Source organism: Echinops telfairi, unplaced genomic scaffold (assembly GCF_000313985.2).
Source record: "Echinops telfairi isolate 266 unplaced genomic scaffold, ASM31398v2 ScPeMD7_23;HRSCAF=83, whole genome shotgun sequence".
NCBI classification, from domain to species: domain Eukaryota; kingdom Metazoa; phylum Chordata; class Mammalia; order Afrosoricida; family Tenrecidae; genus Echinops; species Echinops telfairi.
Window position 1 is genome coordinate 11,805,853 of NW_022103920.1, and position 11,975 is coordinate 11,817,827.

The 11,975-nt window shown below is 50.6% G+C and overlaps 1 protein-coding gene across 1 annotated transcript in view; it reads right to left on the minus strand.

Moving 5' to 3' along the window:
• EXOC4 (exocyst complex component 4) overlaps positions 1–11,975 on the minus strand; it is a 767,286-nt gene that overhangs the window by 128,335 nt on the left and 626,976 nt on the right. Inside the window, exon 11 of the mRNA XM_045288923.1 lies at positions 4,251–4,429. Within this exon, the coding sequence (XP_045144858.1) occupies positions 4,251–4,429 (179 nt within the window). The remainder of the gene's footprint in view (positions 1–4,250; positions 4,430–11,975) is intronic.

Consider the following 11,975-nt stretch of genomic DNA (forward strand, 5'->3'; position numbering starts at 1 on the left):
AGCACCCCAGCTCCTAACCGCAGCGCTACCAGGGATCCTGTAGACCGAAGCAAGGGGGCTTCAACAGCAGAATAGATAAGCAAGGAAGTTGTAGAATCTCTAATGTCCAATCCGAGAGATTTTTACAGAATCCAAGACTGCGAGGAAGGTCTCCCTGAGGAGGCAGTTCTGACAAACCAAGGTCCTGACCTGTCTTCCAGTTCAATGCAGTCTACTCTTTCTATAAGCAGCCTTCCTTAAAATCAGAAGGTAAAATACAAAAGACAACCATGAATGCCCAACTTGGGAAACCCTCTAAACCTTCCTAGGTAGGTCACCGTTGGCTCTGAGAATTTTCTTAACCACCACAATTAGTTTCCGCGTCTTTCTGTAGGGTTCTTACAGATAATGGCAGGCGTGACAAACAGCCCAAGGCTGATATTGAGATCATTGCGGGTCACAGTCCAACAGGACCTACTTCCTTGACATGTCTGTTAACACAGACTTCCAACATGCAGGTATCCTGGAGGTCTATGTCGGAAAAGAAGACACAGACAAAGGGAAATGAAGGTCAGTTAGAGAAGGCCAGGATGGGCCATCTGAAGTCCTCTCGGGGAGTCTGGGATCAAATATCATAGGACTCATGGTGGCCAAGCTTGCTGCTGTATGGAAAATGCTTACTTGAAATCAAAAGCAATGAAGGGGAAAAAAAAAAGCAATGAAGAGATATCAGAGACAGACAGAGCACTTTAGCTTCTGTTATCTGGTAGTAACGGGTCAAACTCTGGATCCAGCCATGCTTGAAGCCTTTTGACGTAGTAGTTTTATGAGACAATGCATTTGTTGTTGTTTGTTTTTTCAAATACTTTGTGACTTTCCTCTGAATAACCCTAAATAGCACAGGTGTGGGGAAGGCTGAGGGGGCAGGACCTGAGACAATGGACCATGCTACGTGGATGGGTGGATGGGCAAAATGAATCTCGTCATTGTAAGTAAGGGAGGCCAGGAGACCATTGAAGCAGAGAGGAGAGAGAGGGTAGCATTTCAGTGGATGCTAAAGGAGATGGAAAGAATTGTTGGTGTAAGAATGCCTACCTCTTTATTCCCTGGACACTGTGTGGCCAACCCTTCTCTGCTATTAAACACCCGACTTCTTCAGTATGGTGTGAAATGTTCCCAGTGGGTGAGAATCCTGGTTCATTCTTTGAAGAGATATTCAACTACAGACATCATTTTCTGCAGGCTTACCCTACTCTATTACTTTAGTGAAGCCCTTGATTTTCATAAAACAGGACATTTGCCGTACCAAAGAATTAGCAGGAACTAAATCTAACCTCCTCTATTCTGGGTAGCTCCCTGTGCTGCTGAGGATCCGTGAATACTAAAAGGGTGGCATTTCCTTCACTCTCATTACCCCAGTCCCGACTTAACCAGCGAGCTTGTTATCAGATAGTTCACATTTATGACCACGGTGGACAGTTTACTGCTTTGCATATTAAAGAGTGTATCTGGCGGTAGCGAATGTTGAGGTGCAAGGTTGAGAATGATGCTGGCTAGGCTGGTTCAGGTTATGTGTCAGTTTGGCTGGGCTGTGATTCTCAGTGGTTTGGCACTTACATAATGTTGTCACCTGGCAGTTAGGTAGTGATGGAATCACCTTTCGTTTGGGGATCTGCTGTGGCCATCCTCCATTTTTCCATTGTGTCCACTTTGGACCCTAACCATATTGCATCACTTGGGACCCTAACCATATTGGCAAGTGAGGAGTAGGTGCTACCTTTTGACTTGGAGACTCTTTTATTAGAGCGACCATTTAGTTTACTTTTCAAAAGAATAGTAATTCCCTTTCCGGAGTCACACTGACATAGAACCCATTATGAGTCACCCATTATCACAGAACCTCAGCTTTGTTCAAATTATAAGCATTAGTGGACATCTCTTCTGGGAATTCAAAGAACCAGCAACCGTGGGTGACTGTGGCTTGTTGTTAGGGGGAGAAAACAGAAATGCTTTATGTTCCGTTTTAGCAGAGACACCACGACTAGTTAGTGATTGTCGTTCGTATGGGGTTCCTACTGATCTTCCAAATTTTGACAGTCACTCAGACCACTCACTGGGTGGAATAATCGTCCCAAAGGGAACAGAGAGGGTACAACTTAGATCATAAAGTGGAATTGAACACATGAGAGGAAAGTATTAACAGGCGTGGTAGAAGAGGTCCTTGTCAGAATAAACGAGCCGATTACAGACACGAATTAGACGTCAACTGTACTGGTGACAAGAACACCACTGTAAAATGGTGCAATTACAAGGTTAAGCATAACTCAGAGAGCATCTTTCTCTTGCTGAAAACAGGTGCAAATCCCCCAGTGACTTGCTAGAGAGCTTGGGTATTATCTTGCCTTGTGGGGCCATTTTAGAATCTATTATTGCCACACCATTGGACATTATATGCTGTTATTAAATATTGAACATCAATGGATGCCTTTCAACCATGGCTCATGAGCTCACCCTGGCCGCCCTGTGTTCCAAGAGTCAGAGGAACCCAGGGCCAGAGCCACTTCTCCCTGTGCAAGAGCAGTTCACCATACAATTAGCAACCAATGAGCAACGGCAAAGTTAGCTCTTTCTGACATTTTCTGGGGGACCATGGGGCCAGGGAGATAAAAGTGAGAATTTAGACTATGGCTTTGAGTAGGATTGCCTAATGTTATGCACTTCCCAAGGATACCCATTCATACAGAGTCTACGTGGGTCTATTACTGTGCCCAATCTTTCAGAGATGGATGCCCCCTTTCTGCTTATAGATTCCTGAGAAGTAACATGTCCACTATAATCACCGGCAAAATAGATGGCATTTTAAATAAGCAGCATGCAATAAAAAGTAGTCTTTTAGGAAGCTTTCTGAAACAGACGATAGGATTGCCCCTCAGGTGCTCCTTCCCATCTGCCGTTCTCCCCACAATCCCCAGCCCTCATGACCACCATCGGACTGCCTGCAGGGAGCACTCCAGGGACCCCTAGACTCTCACTCTGGGGGAAAGGGACCTGCCCTTCAGGGAATCATGTACCCATGTGAATTTCAACCCTGGCTCTTCCATCTTCTCTACACTGAAAACCAGGGTTAATCAAGTGGTAATGAAGTCTCAAAGGGCAGTGAAAGTACACAAGTCACTTGGCGTTCACATCCAAATGAGATAAGCAATTCCCTTCTGATCAGCTCCTAACGGTTAACCCTAACATCACCCTCAGAGTCGATGTTTTTCATCTGCCACTTGCTATGTCTTGCATTTTTCTGTCTTGTTTCCGTCTGCTCACTCATTGAAATCTGCGTGCTCCTGTACCCTCTTCTTAACATCTCCTTGCCTCCATGTTAAATGCCTGTTTGCTCATACTTCTGCATGAATGCTTTTGAGGAAGATTTGTTTTATAGACACTGAGTAGAGTTTAGATGCCCTACAGTTTGAAGAAGGAGCCTCAGGGGCACAGTGCTCAGGTGCTCATCTGCCAACCAGAAGGTGGGGGTTTGCGCCCGTCAGTCAGCTGCTCTGCGGGAGGAAGATGTGGGAGTCTGCTTCCGTGAAGCTGACAGTCTAGGGGACCCTACTGGGAGGTTCTAGTCTGTCCTACAGGGTTACTGTGAATTGGAGTCAACCTGATGGCCATGGGTTTGGCTTGGTTTTGCCCCAGTTTTTGAATGATTTTTCTCTTGCACCATTGGTTCTTGATAGAAAAAGATGTTTCTCTTCTTATTTCACACCCTATTCATTCATTTTTTTGAACCATGGAATTATTCCTCAGCCATCTCTTTTCTATAATAATTGCTCTCCCTCACTGTCTTTACCTTCTAGCATCGTCATCAGGTCTACCGATCCCTTTGAAGGAGGAGGTCAGCTTGGTGCCCCGCCCTGGATGAGGACATGGTCCCTCCTTGAGAAGCTGGTGCATGGAGGACAAGATGCGCTGCTTCCTGGTTTGGAGACACAGGTGTGTGGTCTTACAGGACTCACGTCTCCTGAGGTCTCATTCCAAGCTAAGTAAACCTGGGTGGGGCTGTGGCTTCCCATGCCCCACACAGCAGACCCGAGCTCTGCTCATTTTCCAGAATGACAAGCTAAGAGAGGGCTAGCACGAACAGAATTCCACCTGGGATCTTATGACGGCACAGACACTCCCCCTCTATGGTGACGCGTCTGTGCTTCACGCAGCAGCAGACGGAGGTCTGGGACCTCCCTAGCCCCATGCGACCAGCTGGCCCACGAGAGACTTACTCTGCGCTGTAGACAGGTTGGAGAAAGCGGCCTTGGTTCGGCCGGCCAGCCACTCCAGGCTTTCGTGCATGTTGGCCAGGGCCTTGAGGTCACTGACGTCACGCAGAATATCTTGTGGCGGGATCAGCTTATCGCCCAGGTTCCCAATAAGAACTTCCGACTCCTTGCCGAAGGCTGCCCTGGAAAACACATCAGAAACACAGTTCACGTGCAGCACAGAGGGCCCAGGTGGGGGGACTGCTGGATCTGGTTGTTGCCATCACTCTTTTCGACCATGCAGCCGCTACCCGTTTGCCAGCATGTCTGACGGCATTTGCCGGCATGTTGCCGGGACCGCTAGAAGCTCTGCCAACATCTTTCAAAGATCAGTAGAGCCACCCAACGGGGCTCAGCAGAGCCTCCAGACTAAAGCACACTGGGTCCATCAGTCCAGGAGAGCCCCATGGATAACGGACTCAGCATGCTAAGGGTTGAGATGACGCAGCAGCGGGCAATGTTTCGATCTGTTGGGCGTAGACTTGCCAGCAATGAACAATATCGGCCCTGGGTTTAAGTGTGTGCAGAAACAATCCTAGGACTGCTTAGACGTATTCTGGCAGGGAAAGAAAAGTCCTGGTAGGGGAGAGAGAGTTCTTGAAAGTCAATAGTGGCAACCCAGGTGGCAGTCCCTTCAACGGGAGCCAGAGAGGACGGCCCCGGGCAGCGGTGCTATGGGGATGCAGCTGGGCCAGAGCTTGGTGGGTGTTCTGCCTCTCGTCCTGCTAGGGTGGCTAATGAACAGCTCTAGGTGGTACACATGTACGTCGTCGTCGGGAGCCGAGGGCCATAAATCAACCAACCAAGTTAATCCGGCCAAGGCGAAAGGGGCCCGGCCTCTTTCAGAGAGCAGTTGGTGGCTGAGATGGATGGTGGGCTCCGCTCACTCAGTCACTCATGCACGCTCCGGCGGGAGCCCAGGCAATAAGCTACCGGGCACTGCGGGCATTCATCATCCAGAAAGAGAAGTCATTACCAAGTCAATGCTGGACTTTGGCTTCGCTAGGAAAATACAACCAGGAAGGTTTCACCCTCCCCAGCCCAGCGCCCTCAGTGGGGTTTTCTTCGCGTGAAATATCAAGTTATCTGGGGTGACAGAGGATGGATGGAAGGGGCACGACTGACCACAGGCAACAGCCTCTGCTCTGATGGAGAGATGGAGGCGGCCGCAGGGGTGGGGGCCGTCTGCCCAGCCGGGGCCGGGGTGGCCTCATCCCCACAGGCCCCTTCCTTACAAAGAAGGACAGAGCTGGAACGAGATGGAGGAGGGTCCTAGGCAGAGAAAGCGTGTTCTTTCTAGAGAGCTCCCCACAGGCAGAAAGCTGATGCCGGTGGAGGGTGTCAAGGCACCAACGGAGCTTTCTGTGCGTCCCAGGGGTTCCAGATTCAAGGGGCTGCATGTGGGAAGAGGTGAGGGGCTACTGACACCAAGCAAGTCCAATTGCAGCCAACCAACCAGTTTTCATGGCGGCTGGCATGTGCTGGACCTCCAGTGCCAGCCAGCATGCAGCAGTGACGCAGGCGGTGGGGGCTCACTGCGTCTTAGAAAGGTGGCTGCTCCCAGCAGAGGCTTAGATGCCCAGCATCTTGTACAGAAAGGGCACAATTGGTTAGCAGCTTTGGGTAAGTTGTGGCAGGAAGTTGCAGGGGGCTGTGCACACTGAGTGTGTGGACACATCCTACCCCAGGCGATTGTGCGCGGTGGGCCCCCGCACTCTGACTGTGGGACCAGTTTGCAGGCGGTGCTGAGGACCATGCTTCCTCTGCGTAGCCAGGGTCAGTGCACAGGTATCCAGGTCAGACAGCCCTGGGTGGCCACTCACGGGCTCTGACCCTGAGCTGTGGCTTACTGCCTCTGAGGATCCGATGGGGTGACAGTAAGGATCTTAGTTGAAGTCATTGGATCAAGTGATGAATACTGTTCCCCCCCTACTGTGCACATTTCAGCCACAATGCATCCGTGCATCTTCTAGCTTTGACTATGGGGGTCCCTGCGGGCTCACATGGCTAAGTGCTGGGCTACCAATGGAAAGGCTGCTGGTTCAAACCCACCCAGCAGCGTAAGGTCTGGCGATGTGTTCATAGGAAGGAAGTGGCAGCCTTGGAAACCCCACAGGGCGGTTCGACACTCCACACGTGGCTGCGCCAGAGCTTCAGCCGTTAGCCGGCCAGCGACGTCTCCTTTCAGCTGCACGTACCGGCCTCCAGCCCACTGGATCCGATTAAAGTAATTCATTCCGGTCATGTTTTCAAGTGCATAACAGAGGGAATGGAAATTAGGAACAGCTAGTTAAGTCCACAGAGCTTCTATGGTGGCGTAGAGGTTCCGCATTCTGCTCTGATCCACAAGGTCTGCTGTCGAAACCACCAGCTGCTCCGAGGGAGAAAGGCCGGGCTTTCTACTCCCATAAAGAGGGGCAGTGTCAGGAACGCACAGGGACAGCTCTGCCCTGTCCTATCGGGTCTCTATGAGTCGGCATGGACTCGATGACAGGGAGTTTGGTTTTGTGTTTTTAGGACAAGCCTCGGCATAAAGTCGATTCCGACCCCTCGTGATCCCTCCTGCGGCTGTCAGTCTTTTGGGGAGGACACAGCCTCGTCTTCCTCCCACGGAGTGGCTGGTGGGTTTGCAGTTCAACACTTAAAAGCTAGCAAGTTCTACCTATTTTTTCGCCTGAAGCATGTGGAGAGGAACAGTGTGTTTGTGTGATCCCGAAGATATATGATGCTGATCAGTACAAAAAGATGTTATACATAGATGAGTGAGATTTCCAGGTCTAGAATGACAATGGACATTTACAACATCGGAGCCAAGGCCACGCCGTCTCTGAGTGCAGACTTACCAGGATCTCTGCGTGGGAGATGACTGCCACAGAAACCACTAATTGAACGATGCCCTGCCTGCATAGTAAAAGGATGTCGATGTTGTTGGCATTGGCCCCAGGACCAGCACAAACACCCAATGCCTCATGAAATCTCCCAGCCTCCTTTGCAGATGTGGTAACTAATGAGGTGTCCAGAGAAGCCCTAGGTGGGGCTGCCGGGAAGCGCCTGAAAGGTCTCACCCCACCTAGCCAGGACCTCTTTGTCTCCCCACTTTCTGGAAGGCAAGGAGTCCTGGTGGCGTAGTGGGTTATGCATCAGGCTGTGACCACGGGGGCTGCAGTTCAAACCACTAGCTTCTCTGAGGGACAAAGACGAGGCGTTCCGCTCTCGTAGAGCATTACAGTCTCAGAAGCCAATTGGGGCAGTTCTACCCTGTCCTGTAAGGTCGCCGTGAGTCAGCATGGACTCGATAGCAGTGTGCTTGGTTTTCCGGTTTGCTGGAAGACAGCAGTCGATTCTATCCTGCAGTACTTCATCCTCAACCTTGAGGTGACCTTGAATGTAGCAGTCAGCCCGGAGGACTGGCTGGGTGCACAGATGCCATCACGGAGCTGTGGTCCAGTGCCAGGATGCAGACCTCTGCCCGCCACACTACAGGAGAGACCAATCCCCCCCTGCCCCCGGCCCCCACTGAGCAGAACAGCTCAAGGTCATTGCTAATTCACCTGCTGATCGATTTCACAGACATGATGTCATGCCCGGAAAACGTTCTCCGGATTTAGATATTCCTAAAATCCAGTTCCCGGGGAGAGCAACACAAATTCTTCTCCAGGCTTGGAGCACAGCAGACAGTTAGACTATCATCCCCTGGGCTGCCACTCAGCCGAGCTGTAAATATTTAGTTTGCTTAATCTGTCCTTCTATAGCACAGTGCTGGCCCCTTTATCGTCTCTGATAGATGGAGTACGCCCTGCCCTGGGCTGCAGAATCAAGGAGCAGCAGGAGAGGCAACCAGCTTTGAAAAAAAAAAGGCAGGGCGTGGGCTGGGGGAGGGCTTGCAGCTGTTTTTTCTGTGCATAGGTGTCGCCTTGGGTGGAATGTGATGTGACAATCAAAGACAAATGTATTTATGGAAAAGGCTCGATTGGCTGTATGCGTGGGCCTGGGCTCTTCTGGCCCTGGACAAGTCTGCTCACTGATCTGGGGGACCCCTCTGACGGGAGACCACAACACCCAGGGTCTCCTGCCTGGGAACAGGGTACACGCAGAATGCATCTCACTTGGCAGCAAACCCTAACTTCCCCCAAGATGCCAAGGAGAGCCGGGGAGCCACGACATGGGGAAAGGCTGCCTGCCAGCCTTCCCTATTCCACGTGTAAAACGATCCCTTTGAAGGTTTGTGTGTCAGAGAACACCGGGACGGGCTTTTCAGTGCTACCAGATGCTGAAAGGGGATGGCTGTGGCTATGCTGTGACCACAGATGTGTCCCCAAGCCCTCTGATTTACGACAGAAACCAGGGTACAAGCACAGGACAAAAAGCCATGCGGTGGTTGGCGAGGATACTTGGCCCCCTGGAAACGTATTTGTTAGGGCTTTCTTTCAGCCATCACACGCAGTTGCATGATGTAAGCTGGCATACAGCTGTGGCACCAGATGAGATGGGGAAGATTTTATATATATATATATATATATAATTATATACATATTATATATGAAAACCGAAAGAAGACGGGGCAAACAGATGCAGAATGTTAGCCGTAGGATAGGATCGGGCTCTACGTGTGCCTATATTTGGCGGTTTTCAAAGAACAGGCTTAAAAAGGAAGGGAAGCCCATTGTGCAGGAGACAGCCTTTGACATGGACATGTCAAGAATCCGCTACTTGAGTCAAAGTGGGAGGTGGCGTGGGTGGGTGGCCTGCTCAGGATGGGCTCAGGCTCTTGCTTCTTGGAGGACCACGGCCATGTCCACTTTCTAGATCTGAGTATTTTCTGAAGTGGATTGGGTCCCCCCTTCACCCTCTTCCTCACAGCCCCAAAGATGTATCAGCTTGGATAGGCCATGATTCTAAGTGTGATGTGATTATCCCTCGTTTTGGTGGTTTGATGTAATTACTTATGCCTTGTAAATCCTAACCTCTGTGTTCATGAGGCAGGACTAGGGCAGTTATGTTAATGAGGCAAGAAGAATGACAATATCAGGTTGTGTCTTGAGTTCATCGCTTTTGAGATGGAAAGAGATTAAACAGCTTTGGGGTGTGCTGGATGAGAAATACAGGTAAAAGGGGGAGAAGAGATAAGTGTCGTGCAGTCTTGGGCCTGCTTGTCCTTAGATGCAGCGCGTACTTTCCCTGCTCTGATTTGTACTGTGGAGGGGGAACCCCCGCTGGCTCCATTTTCCAGGCTCCCAGTGGGGTGCTGACAATGGTGATACCGGTAGAAAACTGGTAGAAGGGTGGTGGTAGTTATATAATCTGTTGTCAATTTGAGGATTAAGAGTGAAGGGGTGGAGTCAATCATTTTATATATATATAGCCAATGAGGCCTCTATGTGGGCATGGCCTTCTCCTGAGGATTCTGGGAACTCCGTCCGGTATTCCTCCATGGAGGCGGAAGGCACTCTCTCTCTTTCTCTCTGCCCACTCCCTGAGACTCACTACTAACAAGACACGTGGAGACCCCTGCCAGTGCTGAGATCTTACAATGCCACTGGACCCACAAGACTTCCCACCCACTGGCCTGTAATCTTCCTGCATTCGGCATTATTGCATGTGTTTCGTGAGTCTGAAGAGGAATTTATACATTGGTACTGGACATATGGGCTAATATCAGACTTATGGACTTGATCTGGACTTGGCTGGGATGTTTTCTCAATATATAATCGCTCTTGTATATAAAGTTATTTCTTATACACACGAGTGTCTATGAATTTGTTTCACTAGTCTACCCAGACTAACACAAAGGGCAAAGGAGAAGCAGCCAGGGTATGGCCTGCTTCCCCACCTGCCTGCTTGCCTGGGGTGGTGTCACCAGCTGTGACATCTAGGCCCCCAGGGACACTGCCTCCACAGGGATCCCTGTTGGCACAATGGTTACACCCTCGGCTGCTAAGCAAAAGGCTGGTGGTTCGAACCCACTTCTCTTTCTCTGCAGACAGACTTGGGGAGCTGCTCGGCAGAGATGAAGCCCATTGCCCACTGCCATCGAGTTGGGGTCAACTCAAGTGACTATGGAGGGGTTTCTGAGACTGAGCATCTCTCCAGGGGCAGACTACGTCATCTTCCTCCTGCTTCCGGAAAACCCACTGGGGCAATTCTGTTCTGTCCCTTGAGGGTGCCGCGAGTTGGAGTCAATGTGATAGCACCTAGCACCTACCACCACCACCACCACCACCACCAACAACAACAACAACAACACTGCCTTCTCCCCGAGGCATTTCAGCCAGGGAAGCCAGTAGCTTCCTGCTGTTGCCAATCTGTGGGCTATTTTAATGTTCCCTATGTGGTGCTCCGGTCCCATTAACCTGTGTATCTAAATCCCCTGCATGAACAAAATCCGAGGTAAATTCCTGAAGTGGGTTCTGCATTCCACGTTAGCCCTGGACTGACGCAAGACCTGAAGACCATGTGCCTCGAATGTCCAAAGTTACTGGGAACGGATTCCGCTCTTTACATTGGGACGAATTAGTGTTGGTAAAGAAAGGGCATCATGCTAAGGTGATCTATTAGCCGTTATCTGGTGAAGGCTCTTAAAAAAAAACACAAAGAAAGTTATAACCTGAGACATGAGAAGGTGATCAATTAGGCAGTCTGGTGAGGGTTATGAAAGAAAGGTTATGTCACTGATCTAGTGTCCTAACAACACTGACTGATTCTTGTGAGCGGTCAGGATGACCTTGCCATTGATCACGTCAGCTTTAGACAACTGCTCATTGTCAGCCCTTGCCAAAGCTGGCTAATTTGCCCGTGGCAGAAAGAATGGGGGTGGTCTCGTTCTGAGGGGTTCTTTAATCAGGGATTCACAAATTGCCTTTCTCCAACTGTGGCGGACAGTCCAGTTATCTGGATGACAATATTATGTTTTCCCTCTTAGAAAACACCACTCGGAGCCTGCTTTCATGCAGGGGCCTGATCCCGCAGGAGCTCAGGGAGAGCCGAGTCACAAGCGCTCAGCCAGCTGCTGGCTTCCCTCCTGCGCTTGCAACCAAGGCCTTTTCAATCCCTCGCTTCTTCTGCTGGCTCTCCTTCCACCATGTGAAATCCCACCATGCTTGTGACTAGCAGATGGGCCTGACTGTCCCCTCAACTGCACAGGCAGGGCCGACGGGCCTCCACTGTGTCCTTGGCAATTGGAGAGATCAGAGGACCACACTGATGGCTTCCCCCCTTGGTTCTCTTCAGGACTCAGCACCTGCCTGGTTCGCTCTTTTTATCCTCTTTGCTGGTTTGTAGGGTAGGTGGGGTTGTCACGCGTGTGGCGTTGCCATGCGTCGAGTGACTGGATGGGAACTGGTTTGAGAGAACTAACCGAGACCATCTGTGTGTGTGTGTGTGTGTGTGTGTGTGTGTGTAAACATACCAGCTCATCCCTCTGTGTTGCTAAACGGGCTTGGCTTTGGCTCCGTGGGACAGGCACGCCACCAGTGACACACAGGATCTGGCACTCTGACACTGGGCGGGAAGTTGGTAGTTAGCCTAAAGGAGTGGTGAGCCCGTTTCAAGGACACGATTGAGTCCATCTGCGTGCATGCCGAGCTGTGCGATCATGGCGATCCCCGACTTCGGAACATCCTCATCATCCCCATGAGAAGTCTTGTCCCTATCAGACTCCGCACATCCTCGGAGCCCCCAGACTCTTTACAT